At 39.9% G+C, this 19,574-nt stretch overlaps 1 protein-coding gene across 7 annotated transcripts in view; it reads right to left on the reverse strand.

The window, feature by feature from the left end:
- The window catches only part of DMD (dystrophin), a 3,762,639-nt gene that overhangs the window by 1,020,695 nt on the left and 2,722,370 nt on the right, over positions 1–19,574 (reverse strand). For all 7 annotated transcript variants that reach the window (XM_077296691.1, XM_077296689.1, XM_077296692.1 and 4 more), the window contains one exon: positions 7,526–7,715. In XM_077296691.1, coding sequence (XP_077152806.1) covers positions 7,526–7,715 — 190 coding nt within the window. The remainder of the gene's footprint in view (positions 1–7,525; positions 7,716–19,574) is intronic.

The following is a 19,574-nucleotide window of genomic DNA, read 5'->3' on the forward strand; positions in this document are numbered from 1 at the left end:
TATTGTAGAGTCTTGTTTTTACATTTTTGTGCTTGCTGTATTGGATTTATATTTTGTATATTTTAATAGCAAGGGGAATAAAGCATGCAGCAAAACCAAATACACTACTTTCTGACTTTTCGCTATTTGCACTTTAGAGAAGATGTTTTAAACTTATAATTTAAAAAAAAAATTCTAATCATTTTCTTGACCTTTTATTGCACTTTTTATTAGCCTCCTATCAGATTTGATCACTATACAATACACTGTAATACTTTGGTATTGCAATGTATTTTAAAATCACTGGTCTCATTTGATGCCCAGCTGTATACGTGGCTTTATAGGAATAATATATACAAAGGCCATGACAAACTATTCACACCTTGAAATCATATCTTATGGGGGCCAATGTGCTCCGAACAGATGGTGGCCCTTTTAGATACATTTTAACTGCTAATGTCACGCTGCATAGTGGCAATTTAATTGATTAAACTGATGCGATCTGAGAGAACTCTATTTGCACCAGTTATTCTTGAAGCCAGCACATAGGTTGTAAAGAGTGAGCTCAACACTTGAGACTGTTCCACAAAGTCATAGCAGAAATATATGGTGGCCATGGTTAAGGATAGAAATACGCATCACATCTTGTCTATTATAGAGTGTTGCTGTGCATTTATCCCATTACAATATCTTAGTAATATGACATCATATTATGAGAAGAAAAATCACTTTGAGTTTGACGTGCATTTAATACTGATTTAAGTTAATTTTTTTATGACTTCAAGAAAGGTATGTGTAAACAAATGCAAAAAATGACCATATCATAGAATCTTAAAATCCAAATTAGATTTGGAAGGGACCTCTAGGGTCATAGTGTCCGACCCCCTGCTCAATGCAGGATTCACCAAACCATCTCAGACAGATGACTGTCCAGCCACTGTTTGAAGACGTTCATTGAAGGAGAACTCACCACCTCTCAGGGCAGCCTGTTCCACTCATTGATATATTTAGATCCATCTTTCCTATGGGAATGCTGCAACAATTTTGGATGGAGTAAACTGCAGTTCACCAATATACTGAAATAAGGTCCCAGGATGTCATTTATTTTGTTTTAGGCAGGATTTATATAACATGGCCCAATGAAAATATCTGTAGTTTGTGAACATTTGGTACACTGTGCTTAATACTCTATGTTATAAGTTCAATTCCAGAGCCTGAGCTCTTTACTTATCTTTAAAGTGCAAAAACATAAGACTATTATTTGATTTTATAAAGTGTGAAGCCAAAGCCTATTTTTGGATTTTCAGTATATTTTCCATTGAAAACAGGAGACTTGAAATTCTCATTAGACCAGACAAGAGTGAGTTTTTCGGATCAAGGTGCAATTATATAGTGAACACCTGAGCATCCAGTCCTAAATATAAGGAGCTAATAAACATTCTGCCTGACCACAAAGCTGTCAGATAATTGCATCCCCAGTAGATTTCATTTAAGGTCTATGGTAGACCGTTCCACCGGACGCCAGAGCATGGTGATGAAGACAAATGAATAAAGCACTAGATGCAACACCGTATACACAAACACCTCCATTCTGCTTTAACACAAGTGATGGATCATCTTCCTACCACAATATGTTGCAGCGTGAGGAAACATTTCATCTTCTCATTTTCACGAATTAAATTAGGGAAAACTAATTTCTTGCTTCCAGAAGAAAACAATTGACTGGAAATTGTATAATCACTAACTATGACAAATTTATTCAGCATTTTGTTTTTTTTTCATGCAGTTGGCGCATTGAAGCATTAAACCACAAAATTCAGAGAACTGTCATCTCCACACTTTCAAATGAGGATGGGACTTTGAGACAGCTCTTTTTAATAAATTAGATTAATTTTATCTAGAGCATACTGTAATTACGGCAAGATTTGAAATTAAAATCTGTGAAATAAAGTCAACAAATTTCTAAAAATATTACTGTGATGTATAACTTAATTCGACTAATATATGTGTTCATGTGATATAAGTGTATAAATCAAATGCCTAACATAGTGTGACAAGAAGATGGAAGATGGCATATTTGCAGCAGCATAAAAACTAGTATCAGTTCTCATCATTCTATTCAGTAGCCTTTGTAATCTTGTTATACAGCAACAATGTATTAATTCGGCATTAAAGGGGCTGCATTATCAGACAGTTTTCCTGTAAAGTTGGCCACAGACATGATATTTTGCTAAAAATTCAACTACTTTGATGACATTTTCCTTTGATGACAGTTCAGCTGTCCCACACACATAAGGTTGTCAGCAGATCCCATTGAAATTCACCATTGTTTCCCCTTGAGTAAAGTGAGGCCAGGTATCTGACATCAACATCTGCCTTCTTCCAAAACATTACATGTTATTTAGCAAACAATGACCCAGGGGAATACAGAGATCATTAAACAACAGCTTTCTAATGTCTGTGACTATCATGATGGCAACCATATTGACATCACGGAGGTCCCATACTCAGGCCTCCCACCTATAAGCCTGAACAGAAAGAGGATCATGTTCTGGCAGACACAGCTTAGATTTGCATTTCAAAATCAGCCATTTGTTTGGTGGTAATTGCAGGAGAAATATCTGGACAGATGTGGCTTCCATGGTTACTTACAACTGGTCAACTCAGGAAAGAGAAGCATAACCTACAGTTGATCATAGGGCAGAGTTTTATTTAAAGAATGGTTGCATTTGTGAGACAAGCTGTCTAAGATTTAGACCCTCAAAAAACTCTAGAATGCACTGGAGCAAACATGCTACTATCGATTGCCTTTCTTTTTTAAGCAAATGTGGTCTTAGTCTCTTAAGGCTGATTTTACATGATTCCAGATTAAGGCAATTCTGTACAGGAAGCCAAGGCTGAACTTCAAGAAATATTTTCTAGGATAATTTACTTTAAAAGATATTGATGCACAAGGAGACAAGTATCACACATCATCTTATGCTCTCCTCAACACTTCGTTATGGCTCCATCTTGGATTTTCTATGAATGTAGGAGGAAGAATGTATTGGGATCCCATATAAATTCCAGATAAGTCACTGAAATTAGAAGCACCCTGATTTTTTTTGTATGGGCTTTTTGAGCATACTTGCACAGACACATGGGAGCAATAAGCTACTATATTAATAAGTGTAGCTTTGTGTATTGATTTGGAGTGAGGTGTTTTTTTGTGTTTATAACTGTGTTACAAGTATTAGAGCAGGGTCCTCCTACAGAATTGTACATATCAGCCAACGAGGAATGGTTCAATATGTCTTTTATTAGGGTACCAACTTCTGTTGAGCTATAAGGACTTTGGTTACTGAAAGGAAAGACTAGGATCAATTTAACTATTGGGCATACCCACTTACACTGTTTTTTCTCCTCACCCATTACCCTATTGTGTATATATACTGTTACTAAATACATTGCTCAAAAAAATAAAGGGAACACTTAAACAACAGAATATAACTCCAAGTAAATCAAACTTCTGTGAAATCAAACTGTCCACTTAGGAAGCAACACTGTTTGACAATCAATTTTACCTGCTGTTGTGCAAATGGAATAGACAACAGATGGAAATTATTGGCAATTATCAAGAAACACTCAATAAAGGAGTGGTTCTGCAGGTGGGGACCACAGACCACATCTCAGTACCAATGCTTTCTGGCTGATGTTTTGGTCACATTTGAATGTTGGTTGTGCTTTCACACTTGTAGTAGCATGAGACATACTCTACAACCCACACAAGTGTCTCATGTAGTGCAGCTCATCCAGGATGGCAATTCAATGTGAGCTGTGGCAAGACGGTTTGCTGTGTCTGTCAGCGTAGTGTCCAGAGGCTGGAGGTGCTACCAGGAGACAGGCCAGTACACCAGGCGCTGTGGAGGAGGCCATAGGAGGGCAACAACCCAGCAGTAGGACCGCTACTTCAGCCTTTGTGCAAGGAGAAAAAGGAGGAGAACTGCCAGAGCCCTGCAAAATTACCTCAAGCAGGCCACAAATGTACATGTGTCTGCACAAATGCTTAGACTCCATGAGGACGGTCTGAGTGCCCGACATCCACCGATGGGGTTGTGCTCACAGCCCAACACCATGCAGGACGCTTGGCAGTTGCCACAGAACACCAGGATTGGCAAATTTGCCACTGGTACCCTGTGCTCTTCACAAATGAAAGCAGGTTCACACTGAGCACATGTGACAGATGTGACAGAGTCTGGAGATGTCATGGAGAGCGATCTTGAACACATCGTTGACATCATGTCTCGCACCATCCACCAACGTCACATTGCACCATAGACTGTCCATGAGTTGGCGGATGCTTTAGTCCAGGTTTGGGAGGAGATCTCTCTGGAGACCATCCGCTGCCTCATCAGGAGCATGCCCAGGCATTGTAGGGAGGTCATACAGGCACTTGGTGGCCACACACTAATGAGCATCATTTCCTTGTCTTGAGGCATTTCCACTGAAGTTGGATAAGCCTGTAATTTGATTTTCCACTTTGATATTGAGTATCATTCCAAATTCAGACCTCCATGGGATAATAATTTTGATTTACATTTATCATTTTTATGTATTCTTCTCAATGCATTTCACTGTAATGAATAAAGATTTACAACTGGAATATTTAATTCAGAGATATCTAGGATGTGGGATTTTAGTGTTCGCTTTTTTATTTGAGCAGTGTAATAAGGATCAAGACCACATTTGCACATTTGTTTTTCCTTCCATTTAAAGACCATGGTGATATAACTGACTCAGACTTAGAGACACACAGTATATCATAATTCAATGGAGATGTAGATTTAGTCCAGACTCAGTAATCATATATTACCTCCACTTAAAAAATTTATGTATATATTTATGCATTTATTGTAGACATTGTTAACTTGTGAGGTATACAATTTAATTATTATAATACAATGTACACACGTCGTAAAAATTATTGGCACTCCTCGTTTAATGACAGAAAAACCCACAATGGTTACAGAAATAACTTGGATCTGACAAAAGTTCTGCCCAGTGTCAGAAAGCTTGATCTCAGTCGCAGGTCATGGGTCTTGCAACAGGATACAAAACACACTGCTAAAAACACCCAAGAATAGCTAAATAGCTAAGAGGAAAACATTGGACTATTCTGAAATGGCCTTCTATGAGCCCTGACCTAAATACTATTGAGCATCTTTGGAAAGTGCTGAAACATCCTGTCTGGAAAAGGCAACCGTCAAACACGAGAAAACTGGAGCAGTTTGCTCTTGAGGAGTGGGGCAAAATACCTGTCGAGAGGTGCAGAAGTCTCATTGACAGTTACAGGAATCATTTGCAGTGATTGCCTCAAATGGTTGTGCAACAAAATATTAAGTTAAGGGTACCATCATTTCTGTCCAGGCCTATTTCATGAGTTTTATTTTTTATTTTTTTAATTCTGTGGAAGCATGGTTGAAAAGCAATGTCTGACTTTCCTTTGTTCATTTTCATAGATCTTTTATTTATTACTACTTTTGTCAGATTCAAGTTATTTACATGACCTTTGTGGGTTTTTCTGACTTTAAACGAGGGGTAACAACAATTTTGACCACGTGTGTATTTTAGAGAGTTGTTCTGATCTTTCAGGTATTTTGGGCTTAAAATACTTTTTTTTCCATGTGGTTTCATTAAAAATGTTTGCACCATTTAGCTTTTACAGGGTCTTGGTTTTCCTGCACATTACTGGCAGCAGAATGAGTGAGAGTGGGAGTTTGTAACTTTTTGATATATCTTTTATAGAACACTTTTCAGCTATTTTAAGACAAAATCAATGTTCAGCTCATCTTGATGTGGCCTGTGATAACAGTGGAGTTCAGAAACCAGTTAAAAGAGTACGAAACTTCCTGTCAGCTCTCTCACAGATTTTCAGTTAACTCATTTGGCTGTCGGCAATGTGCAGGGAAACAGCCTGTAAAAGCCAAACCATGCAAAATTGGTTGGAAAACCTAGTTGCAAAACTATTATATATACAATAATAATCTTTATATAGCGCTAACATATTCAGTAGCGCTTTACAGTTTGCACAAATTATCATTGCTGTCCCGGATCTGGCTCACAATCTAAATTCCCTATCAGTATGTCTTTGGAATGTGGGAGGAAACCGGACGCAAAGGAGAACATACAAACTCCTTGCAGATGTTGTCCTTTGTGGGATTTGAACACAGGACTCCAGTGCTTCAAGGCTGAAGTGCTAACCACTGAGCCACTGTGTTGCTCCATATATATTGCAAAACCCATGAATTTAAAGGGGTTATCTGGTTCTATTTTATTTTTTATGGGCCTTGGAACTTAAGGTACCTTCACATTCAGCAACTTTACAACGAGAACGACAACGATCCATGACATTGCAGCGTCCTGGATAGCGATCTCGTTGTGTTTGACACGCAGCAGCAATCTGGATCCTGCTGTGATATCGCTGGTCGAAGCTAGAAGTCCAGAACTATATTTGGTCGTCAGGTCGGCGTGTATCGTCGTGTTTGACAGCAAAAGCAACGATGCCAGCAATGTTTTACATGGAACTAACGACCTGTGAGAATGATAAGTGAGTCGCCGTTACCTCACATGATCGCTCCTGCATCGTTCTGGAGCTGCTGTGTTTGACGTCTCTACAGTGACCTAAACAGCGATGCTGCAGTGATCGGCTTGTTGTCTATATCGCTGCAGCGTCGCTGAGTGTGATGGTACCTTTACAGATAGGTAGCTGCTAACTGGTGCTGATCTCTGCTGGCTCATAGCAATCACGGACCCGCTCATGCCGACAATTCTATACCTCATGGTGACTTCACATTTACATGACTGCCAATGCCAATGTGATTAACGAAGAGATCCTCGCTACCTAACTGCAGGGAGCTGGCTGTCAATCAGTATGATCTCGGCAGTCACACCCAGTCAACAGAGTAGCCTGTAAGAGGAAAAGCTGCTCTGTTGATGTGAGATCAAAGGGAGCAGCAGAATAATTGATAGGAGCAGACTTTGATCACTCTGAGCCTGAGCCGCACCGGACAGACAGGTAGTTACCAGCTACTTGCCTATCAGCTCTTAGCCCCATAAGAAAAAAAATAATAGTCCTGGATAACCCCAGTAGGCAAAAAATTGTCTCTGTTCATATCCATATTCTAAATGGCAGTTTATATCAATGATGTAGGCAAAACATTTAAACATTCTTGCATTAAAAGAAGGAGGATAACACATAATGCTATTGTTTGCCTGGCTACTTCTCTGTTCTTACGTTCCATCACTTTTACTCTCTACATATGACAATTATGATGATATGACTACTTTTATTTTTGCTTAATTGCACACTATTTTTATTTCTTTTTATATGATTTAAAATAAAAATAAAAAATGCTGTCTTGCACAGTTCTCAAACTTTATACATCATAGCGGTATCATAAAACCTCCAACACTGTTTAATAAATGTGCTCTTCTTTCTCAAGGTGACAGATTCTACATGCTACATACCAGCTATTAATATCGAATAAAAATAGCAAACTCTTCATACCTGCCACCGCGTCATCAATTCTTTAAGGCCTTGTGGGTCTTCCAGGATCCCGTCTTTATGTTTAGCATCTTGCAGGACATTAGCCTTAGCCTCTGATTCTGTGAGCCACGCAAGAAACTTTTCCAAATCTAAGTAAAATTGTTGCAACAGTCGTAAAGCCGCTTCGAGTGCACCATCACGGTCATTAACCCTGTAAAAGAAATTGCATATTGCCCAATGACAAGACATTCCTACAATCATTTTATTTGAAAGTATTTGGATCATCAGTATAAATAAGTCATATCTAAAAAAAATCCTTTATAATGGAAGCAACATTTGATAATATACTTTAATAAATTAATTAGCTTTTCTAAATACATACAATAAAGCTTTGTATTTTTAGGCACTAGGTCTTTATATAGTAAGGAGGACTGCACTGTTGCGCACCGATACAGGTTGTGTTATGCATTTTTTCATGGTTATATATATACAGTATAATGTTACTTACCACCCCTTAGAGCTGTAGTATCGACTCTTTAATAGTGGTAGTTAACCCTTATGTGCATATACACATTATTGACTAGGGCACACTAGTGACAGCTGCCAGTGAGTGGGGGTCACCTAGGCCGTTAGGTAGGGTACAGCACAGTATATTTATATAGGGTTATGAGGATACACAATTATCCAAATGTATCTATATGATTTTATTGTTGTCAGTGCTTGTGTTTAGTTAGTGTGACATGTCAAGCAATTGACATTTAAACCCTGCTGTTCTGTTCCCATGTACTATACACTAGTATTGCTCCTGGGTCACTATGACCCGGTTTATTAAATCTTGATTTTAGATACTCTAACTCAATTATTTTTATACATTTGCTTACTAGACTGTATGGGAGCATGTTTTGAAATAAAAAAAAGAAAGAAAAATGAAATTGAAATCTTTTTTTTTTCTATTAAAAAAAACTTAATAATAAGCAAAATGAAAAATAGCAAACTACACATATGTGGTAAAAAAAAAACAAAAAAAAAAACAAGAAAATTAAATATTTTGTGAAAAAAAAATTAAAGATAATAAACACTTCAATTTGAACATATTTAAATCGTAATATACATTTATGTATTCTTGCATGAAGAACAATAAACATGGGCTTTGGATAAGAATTTTTGCATCCAGAACATGTAATACTTGTTTTATTATCACAAGAATAAGGGCAATAGCTGCACCTTTTTCTTTTTATTCTGGAAGCACCGCTGGTAGAGGCCATGGGGGTAGAAGTGCTTGTGGAGGCCATGGTTTCACTTTCCTGAGCATGTTGCTGGATGCTCTGTACAAGGCCTGCTACTCCTTCTGTTCAGAAAACAAGGAGATAAGCCAGGAAGACAGACTTACTTAGCCAAAAAAAATCATTTGCAGGCCTTTAGAGCTCAGCTTTACAAAATAAGGCCCTCTTACACAGCGCATTCTGCGCAGTCCGTTCTGCGCAGAATATACACGTGTTTTGCACACCTAGTGATCTCTCTGGATGCGGTCTACATTTTACTATAGACTGTGCACCAAAAATAATCAATATAAAGCCATTTTTATGTTGCGCAGATCTCAATGCATACACCCGGCAGAGCGCGTGTACGACCCCATTGAAATAATTTAGGAAATAAATACATTGATATACAATAGTAGATGCAATAAATAGACCCAACTGAGGTTATAACTCCTTTATTTCACTGAAAATATGGCCTCACAAATGATGCCGGGTCACTATGACCAGAACACGACAAGTGTACAAATCGGCAAGCAGCAAAAAGTAAACAAAAAAAAACAAAAAAACTTATAGATAGGTCCCCCCAAATGAGGAAAAGTCAAGTAACCTCAAGTTTCAGAAACTTATAGAAAAATATCTACAAGGCCTCACAAATTCTCTACGGGTCACTATGACCCGAACACAACAGCAGGGTTAAGTACATTTAATAACGTATTGTATTTTTAGGCACTAGGTCGTTGTATGATTTCCCATGCAGTTATTATTAAAAACATTTACGGTACTTGCATAGAATACATTTGATGCTAATTGAAGTTCCCTGCCAAATTCAAATTATCTCTAGTGATCCCTAGATTCACTAATCTCTAATGATATCTGCTTTGGCACCCCTGGTATGATTTATACATCTAGCCAGCAGCCCTTAATCACTTCAGCCAGATTTCATAATAAAAGCTGCATTGTTTTAAGATGAATTAGGTAGATCCCTTATACCTGATGTGGCTGGTGTACTTACTTTGAAAATTCATTTTAGAATGGTTAAATAATCCTTTTTTGAAAGTTTCCCTTGCATCATATATAAATGAGTCCAATTTGAGTTAGAGCTGAACTCATAAAATGCTCATTTTAATATCAGGTAATAAATATTTCAAAAAGGATTATTCAGGTCTAAGATCTAGTTAATAATGTATACTTTTTGTCTTGGTAATAAATCTCCTTTATTCTAGCAGTAAACATTTATCACATATCTAAAGATGATAGTTTATATATATATATTGGCGAGTGTCCAACCACACCTTAAGAACTGTTAATTTAACTTCTATGATTGGACTGGATAGACAGCATGCATATTAGGTCTCCATTGAGTGCAAACTCTTTCTCACTCTTGTCAGGTTGTTGATGAAGCACGTTTTTCCAATCTAGAGATCAGTTGGAGTTCCAAGTGTCGGACTCCCACTGATACTAGATTTATTCTCTATCAAGTGATAAATGTTTCTTATTGAAATAACTCTTTAAGGTATTTGAGGACAGGTAGATGAATGCGACTGTTGGTGAGAAAAATTTTATTAGTGAGTTTCTAAACTTTATAAAACCAAGTCCATTTAGGCATGTTGGAAATTTAGGAAAGTTTACATGGACAAATACATTTGCACATATATAGCTGCATACAATACATATTCCATCTTATCATGAAACATTATTACACATTTAAATGGTTACTTAAAAGGGTTGTCCATTACTATGACAACCCCTTCGTATACCCCACACTTGCACCCAATAAAATAAAAAAACATACTCACCTCCGATGCCGGTGACATTTCCGCATTGTCAATATTTGCTCTCCCTGGGGATTACGTGTGGTTGTTGTGACACGTGACTCCGGTGCCCAATCAGCACTGTCATCACTGTCTCCACTTTCTATCGAATTGAACATGAAGAGGAAGTCAGGACTTCAGCAGATCTCTGACTTCGTCTTCATGTTCAATTCGACAGAAGGTGGAGACAGTGACGACAGCACTGATTGGGTGCCAGGGTCACCTGTCACAACTACAGCAGGGGAGCCTCAGGAAAAGTGAGTGCCAACTCCACGGGAACGGCACCGGAAGGTGAGTATAGACTTTTTTATTTTATCGGGTCCAAGCCTGGGGTATAACTCCTTGGACAACTTTTTGAAGTGGGTTTTCTCCTAAATTATTGCATATTGACCCATGATAGGGAATTAAAAGCAAAAAACCTGGACTGGTGCTGCTCATCTCCACTAATTTTGGTAATCTCCTCCGGTATCCCAACATAAACCATGTTATGTGGTGACTGCAGCCAATCAATGGCTGCTGATGGGCTCCAACATAAATATTGTATTTGAACATAATTTTCCAGTTTAGGAGCATGCAGCCCATCAGTGGTTGCTGACACTCTGCAACAGTCGCAAGACATTTTTTATGCCACAGGCATTTCCATTTCAGACTGAATATGAAGGCTGCAGCCCATCGGTGGTTGATGACTTGCTACATCTGAAAACTTGACATTGTTTGTGCCACAGGCACTTCTAGTTCAATCAGAATGCAAAAGCTGCAGCCCATCCAGGGCTGCTGATGGACTGCAGCTATCATGTGACATTGTATATGCCTGGAAATCAGTGGGAAAAAACTGAAATCAGAGTAAAGGAACAGCATACTTCTGAGACGGGAGTATTTTTTTTTTATTCCTAGCTTCCCACGCTGGTCCCACAAGCAATAAGTTTTATTACCTGCATCCTAGCAATTGTTATATATTGGGCTTAGTTACTTACATGCAACTTTCTCAAGTACAGATTTCATGTTGTATTTTAACCACTGTTTACTACTTTGATTACATACAGTTTATTACTGAATACCAGTCTTTTAATTTCTAACTAACTCAATGTACAGACTGTTTAAAATCTGAGAAACCAGAAACATCTTACAAAAGGCTTATCAATTCCATTAAAACATAAGTATGTGTGTTCTGAATTCTTCAGCTGTCATTTTTCTATATTTTGCCATTTGATAAACCATTAGTGTTGAGCGATACCGTCCGATACTTGAAAGTATCGGTATCGGAAAGTATCGGCCGATACCGGCAAAGTATCGGATCCAATCCGATACCGATACCCGATACCAATACAAGTCAATGGGACTCAAGTATCGGACGGTATTCCTGATGGTTCCCAGGGTCTGAAGGAGAGGAAACTCTCCTTCAGGCCCTGGGAACCATATTAATGTGTAAAATAAAGAATTAAAATAAAAAATATCGCTATACTCACCTGTGCGACGCAGCCGGGACCTCAGCGAGGGAACCGGCAGCGTTGTTTGTTTAAAATTCGCGCTTTTACTTGGTTACGTGAAGTCCCGGCTTGTGATTGGTCAGGGCGGCCATGTTGCCGGGACGCGGACCAATCACAGCAAGCCGTGACGAAATTACGTCACGGCTTGCTGTGATTGGTCCGCGTCCCAGCAACATGGCCGCCATTAACCAATCACAAGCCGTGACGTCACGGGAGGCTGGACATGCGCGTATTTTGAAAAGCGCGCGTGTCCAGCCTCCAGTGACGTCCCGGCTTGTGATTGGTTAATGGCGGCCATGTTGCCGGGACGTCACTGGAGGCTGGACACGCGCGCTTTTCAAAATACGCGCATGTCCAGCCTCCCGTGACGTCCCGGCTTGTGATTGGTTAATGGCGGCCATGTTGCCGGGACGTCACTGGAGGCTGGACACGCGCGCTTTTCAAAATACGCGCATGTCCAGCCTCCCGTGACGTCCCGGCTTGTGATTGGTTAATGGCGGCCATGTTGCCGGGACGTCACTGGAGGCTGGACACGCGCGCTTTTCAAAATACGCGCATGTCCAGCCTCCCGTGACGTCCCGGCTTGTGATTGGTTAATGGCGGCCATGTTGCCGGGACGTCACTGGAGGCTGGACACGCGCGCTTTTCAAAATACGCGCATGTCCAGCCTCCCGTGACGTCATGGCTTGTGATTGGTTAATGGCGGCCATGTTGCCGGGACGCGGACCAATCACAGCAAGCCGTGACGTAATTTCGTCACGGCTTGCTGTGATTGGTCCGCGTCCCGGCAACATGGCCGCCCTGACCAATCACAAGCCGGGACTTCACGTAACCAAGTAAAAGCGCGAAATTTAAACAAACAACGCTGCCGGTTCCCTCGCTGAGTTCCCGGCTGCGTCGGACAGGTGAGTATAGCGATATTTTTTATTTTAATTCTCTTTTTTACACATTATTACATTAATGTTGTTGCGATACCCGATACCCGATACCACAAAAGTATCGGATCTCGGTATCGGAAATTCCGATACAGCAAGTATCGGCCGATACCCGATACTTGCAGTATCGGAATGCTCAACACTATAAACCATACATCCAAACTAGATTGCAATGCTTAATTAAAATCACTTAGCTGCAATGTAAATTTGTGGATTACAAAGTGAGTTAAATGTAATTAAAACTGATTATCTAAATAATTGGATTTCAAAGCCACTAATTTCTTTTGCATTTAACAGCAGTGGAAATGACAAAATATAATCATCACCAAATACTGTGAACAACAGATAACATTACAACACAATGAATTGTGACAGGCAACGCAGGGGATTATAAAATGTCTACATGTCTGCCAAGTATTCCATGACCAATACATTCATGACTGGTAAAGCCTAATCCTGAATATTTGTTTTTTTCTAATGTTACAGAATGTTACATGTACACTAGCTCTATACATTACAGGTTTTTTTACCAATTGAAACATTTTACATGATTTTAATGCTATTATTTTCTTCAACTTATGCACAAGACAATTTGTGCTGAATCAAACATAATTTTTGACAGAGAAAAAATTGTACTGGTATCCTAATCACCAATTTCAAAACCACCTAGGAGAATCGACATAATAGAACATTAAATACAACAGCGTACAGATTCATTTGAAACATTAAAATTAAATTCATTATAATTACGATTACTTGATGCTTTGTCATTATATTCCAGGAATGGACTGTGGCATGTAAAAAGATTGGGTTTAACAGGACAATTATCTCATTATTTCTACCATGAGGAAAAAAAACTGAAGGTAATTGTGCAGTCTCATCTTACAAAATAGCAGTGCGCTTAAATAAATTGGCCCATGCAGTCGGATCTTTTAAAAAAGGCTAGTTTGCTTCTTGCAAGCATGTCCTTAAAAGAAATGAGATAAAAACTTGTAGAGAGATTTGGAAGCTTAGATAAAATATTTTAAAAATACATTTATTTTGAAAAGTTTTCATTTGATTACTATATATACACATATATAGTCATGGCCTAAAGTGTTGGCACTATTAAAATTGTTTAGAAATTTAAGCAATTCTACCAAAAAATTATTGCAATTACACATATTTTGTTATACACTTGTTTACTTCCTTTGTGTGTATTGGAACAACACAAAAACAGAAAAAAAATGGCAAATTGTTTCACACAAAACCACAAAAATGGGGATTTATGTTTGCAATAATGGGGATTTATGTTTGCAACACTAAACATGGAGAAAAGAAAGTGGAGAATTGAACTGTCTGAGTAATGGAGAACCCCAAAAATTGTTGAAAAATATCAACAATTTCAAGGCTGTAGCCTTGAACATCTTCAGAGATGTTGATGTTCCTTTTGTCCATGTGTGCAACATAATCAAGAGATTTACAACCTATGGCACCGTAGCTAATCTCCCTTGATGTGGACAGTAGAGAAAAATTGAGGAAAGGTTGCAACGCAAGATAATCCAAATGGTGGATAATCTGCCATATGGAGAAGAAGAAAGACTAACCAAATAATGGTGTGCACACGCACAAGGTATCATTTATAATAAATAAGTTTTATTTGAACACCAGAAAACACACACTACAAAAATTAAAACCTTTAAAAACAGTAGTACAAGTACATGACACTGATAAACCACCCCCTAGGCATAACCAGAGTGGGAAGCCAAGTATATGAATGGAACATTTAGAATCCCATGAGACACCAAAAAATCTGTATATATTATACTGCAGAGTGTGTATGTGTCTCAAAAGGCAAACATACACATGCACATAGACCCAATGTGAAGATAATCTTCCTGTATAAAGCAGGTATATCATATAAACTTAACAACCTGAATGAGCGCAAGAAAGAGGACCTAGGTACAGTAATAAATATTAAAGAAATATATAATTATATGCAACTGGATGGCTATGACCATGTGTATAAAAAATCAATAATTTTCTGTATAAATACTTCATTTTCTGGAAAAATTTCAAGGATGCCAACACTTTTGGCCACAACTTTACATAAATATATATCTATATATATATTTTTTTTTTGTGGTGTTTGTTTTTAAACAGCTTTTTATTCTGGAAAAAAAAATTTAACTTTTTTTTTTTAACTCTTTAAAACTTTACAATTATTAGCAATATTTTTTGGAACTTGAATATGTGATCCATTGACACCATGGGTAGATATACCATTGCAGCAACACAGAGGAAGCGGGCCAATTTCTGCATCCAAAGTAGGTGAAATTGTGCATTACAATGGACTATTGGACTACAGAGGGCTCACATAGTGTTCTGGCACATGGGCCCTCTTCTGTCTGTGTCACTTTTTGCACTGCCCTACTTATTCAGTACAAAGCATAATCTAGCAAGCCAGTGTTAGGGCTCATTCACATGTCAGAATTTTAACATACTAGAAAGATTGGACCAAAAATGAACCAAATTTCATCAGTGATTTTCATCAGAGTGGCAGAACTTGTATTATTTTTCATTGATTTTTCTGATATGTAGAAAAAAGTTTTCTCCAACTATCTAAAAGTCTGTGAATGAGCCCTTATAATGACAGGCAGCATAAAAGACCATGTCCCAGGCATGGTTTGTTTGGCATTGATCTACGGCATCCAGTTTCCATAAGAACCTCATGATTGTTCTGCAGTGAGCCAATGAAGTGACATTCCTTACAAACAGTGACTGCTATTAACAGCTTGTAAAGAGTTAATTGAGCTACTGTAAGCACCGACAATGTTCAATTAAGTCTGCTATACCTCAATCATAGGGTAAAGATTCATTGACAGTTTATGCACTGATGCAAAGTGACACAGGATGTGGTTAAAATTGTACTTTTCTCCAAAGTTTGCTAAAGACAATGTATGGAACACTTAAGGAAGCCCTCCCATTAAAATGCTTATCCTCTTAGGCTACTTTCACACTAGCGTCGTTTGCAATACGTTGCAATGCATCGTTCAGGAGAAAAAACGCATCCTGCAAAGTTGTCTGCAGGATGTGTTTTTTCCCCATAGACTTACATTACCGACGCATTGCGACGTATTACCACACGTTGCAACCGTCGTGCGACGGTTGCGTCGTGTTTTGGTGGACCGCCGGCACAAAAAAGTTACATGTAACTTTTTTTGTGCGTCGAGTCCGCCATTTTCGACCACGCATGCGCGGCCGAAACTCTGCCCCCTTCTCCCCGGACCTTGCAATGGGTTGTAAGTAGTGTTGAGCGATACCGTCCGATACTTGAAAGTATCGGTATCGGAAAGTATCGGCCGATACCGGCAAAATATCGGATCCAATCCGATACCGATACCCGATACCAATACAAGTCAATGGGACTCAGGTATCGGACGGTATTCCTGATGGTTCCCAGGGTCTGAAGGAGAGGAAACTCTCCTTCAGGCCCTGGGAACCATATAAATGTGTAAAATAAAGAATTAAAATAAAAAATATCGCTATACTCACCTGTCCGACGCAGCCGGGACCTCGGCGATTGTAAGCGGCAGCGTTGTTTCTTTAAAATTCGCGCTTTTACTTGCTTACGTGAATTCCCGGCTTCTGATTGGTCAGGGCGGCCATGTTGCCGGGACTCGGACCAATCACAGCAAGCCGTGACGAAATTACGTCACGGCTTGCTGTGATTGGTCCGCGTCCCGGCAATATGGCGCCGTGACCAATCACAAGCCGTGACGTCACGGGAGGCTGGACACGCGCGCTTTTCAAAATAAGCGCGTGTCCAGCCTCCCGTGACGTCACGGCTTGTGATTGGTTAATGGCGGCCATGTTCCTGGGACGCGGACCAATCACAGCAAGCCGTGACGTAATTTCGTCACGGCTTGCTGTGATTGGTCCGCATCCCGGCAATATGGCGCCGTGACCAATCACAAGCCGTGACGTCACGGGAGGCTGGACACGCGCGCTTTTCAAAATAAGCGCGTGTCCAGCCTCCCGTGACGTCACGGCTTGTGATTGGTTAATGGCGGCCATGTTGCCGGGACGCGGACCAATCACAGCAAGCCGTGACGTAATTTCGTCACGGCTTGCTGTGATTGGTCCGAGTCCCGGCAACATGGCCGCCCTGACCAATCAGAAGCCGGGAATTCACGTAAGCAAGTAAAAGCGCGAATTTTAAAGAAACAACGCTGCCGCTTACAATCGCCGAGGTCCCGGCTGCGTCGGACAGGTGAGTATAGCGATTTTTTTTATTTTAATTCTTTCTTTTACACCTTTTTACATTAATGTTGTTTCGATACCGATATCCGATATTACAAAAATATCGGATCTCGGTATCGGAAATTCCGATACAGCAAGTATCGGCCGATACCCGATACTTGCAGCATCGGAATGCTCAACACTAGTTGTAAGACTGCTTCAGCTACCCACGTCGGGCATTTATTTCACAGCATGCATTGGTACGTCAGCCCGACGCACTGCGACGGGCCCGTACCGACGCTAGTGTGAAAGCAGCCTTAGTATATTGCGAACATCATAGCACTGTGTACTTTCAATTATTCATTTTGCCCTTCTACTCAGATAATACTTATCTTTTCTATGAGGTCTATGACATCATGTGATTAAAAAGAGACTAGCTGAATCCTTCTAATCTCTAGAAGGAGGAAGTCTCTTTTCCCTACATAACTCATCATTACAACTACAATTCTACCTAATTGTAAATGGTCAGGGGAGGAACATTGCAGTTGGGTCAGGAATTGAAAAGGAGGTGGAGTTGGGATGCCAGGGATTTTACACTGACTAGAATTGCTGTTCTAATGCTGACTCTTGCAGGGAAAATTGCCATCCTGTTTCTACATAGGGCTTGGAAAGATTCAGCAAGTCAGTTTTTAATCATGTGACATCATGGACCTAACAGAAAAGAGAAGAAATAACTGGATAAAAAGGCAAAATGAGCAATTGTAAGCACACAGTGCTATATACTATGATTGTAATATATTAAGAAATGTATTATAGAAACATTGATGGGAGGGCTTCTTTAACTCCTTAGTGATGGAGCCAATTTGCAGCTTAATGACCAGGCCAATTTTTACAATTCTGACCACTGTCACTTTATGAGGTTATAACTCTGGAATGCTTTAACGGATCCTGCTGATTCTGAGAATGTTTATTTGTGACATAATGTACTTAATGTTAGTGGTAACATTTCTTCAATATTACTTGCGTTAATTTATCAAAAAATGGAAATATGGCAACTAGTGTTGAGCGATACCGTCAGATACTTGAAAGTATCGGTATCGGAAAGTATCGGCCGATACCGGCAAAGTATTGGATCTAATCCAATACCGATACCCGATACCAATACAAGTCAATGGGACTCAAGTATCGGACGGTATCCCTGATGGTTCCCAGGGTCTGAAGGAGAGGAAACTCTCCTTCAGGCCCTGGGATCCATATTAATGTGTAAAATAAAGAATTAAAATAAAAAATATTGCTATACTCACCTCTCCGACGCAGCCTGGACCTCACCGAGGGAACCGGCAGCGTTCTTTGCTTAAAATGCGCACGTTTACTTCCTTCCGTGACGTCACGGCTTGTGATTGGTCGCGTGCCGCCCATGTGGCCACGACGCGACCAATCACAGCAAGCCGTGACGTAATTTTCAGGTCCTCAATGCCTAATTCTAGGCATTCAGGATTTTAAAATTACGTTCCGGCTTGTGATTGGTCGCGTCGCGGTCACATGGGCGACGCGACCAATCACAAGCCGTGACGTCACGGGAGGCAGGAAACGCGCGCATTTTAAAATTACGTCACGGCTTGTGATTGGTTGCGTGCCGCCCATGTGACCGCGACGCGACCAATCACAGCAAGCCTTGACGTAATTTCAGGTCCTGTATGCCTAATTCTGCATTCAGGACCTGAAATTACGTCACGGCTTGCTGTGATTGGTCGCGTCGCGGTCACATGGGCGGCACGCAACCAATCACAAGCCGTGACGTAAGTTTAAAATGCGCGTTTCCTGCCTCTCGTGACATCACGGCTTGTGATTGGTCGCGTCGCCCATGTGACCGCGACGCGACCAATCACAAGCCGGAACGTAATTTTAAAATCCTGAATGCCTAGAATTAGGCATTGAGGACCTGAAAATTACGTCACGGCTTGCTGTGATTGGTCGCGTCGCGGCCACATGGGCGGCACGCGACCAATCACAAGCCGTGACGTCACGGAAGGAAGTAAACGCGCGCATTTTAAGCAAAGAACGCTGCTGGTTCCCTCGGTAAGGTCCAGGCTGCGTCGGAGAGGTGAGTATAGCAATATTTTTTATTTTAATTCTTTATTTTACACATTAATGTTGTTTCGATACCGATACCCGATACCACAAAAGTATCAGATCTCGGTATCGGAATTCCGATACCCGCAAGTATCGGCCAATACCCGATACTTGCGGTATCGGAATGCTCAACACTAATGGCAACAAATTTTAAAATGTTGAACTTTTCAAACTTTGAATTTTTATGCCCTTAAATCAGAGAGATATGTCACACAAAATAGTAA

The sequence above is a fragment of the Ranitomeya variabilis genome, chromosome 3 (assembly GCF_051348905.1).
Source record: "Ranitomeya variabilis isolate aRanVar5 chromosome 3, aRanVar5.hap1, whole genome shotgun sequence".
NCBI classification, from domain to species: Eukaryota; Metazoa; Chordata; class Amphibia; order Anura; family Dendrobatidae; genus Ranitomeya; species Ranitomeya variabilis.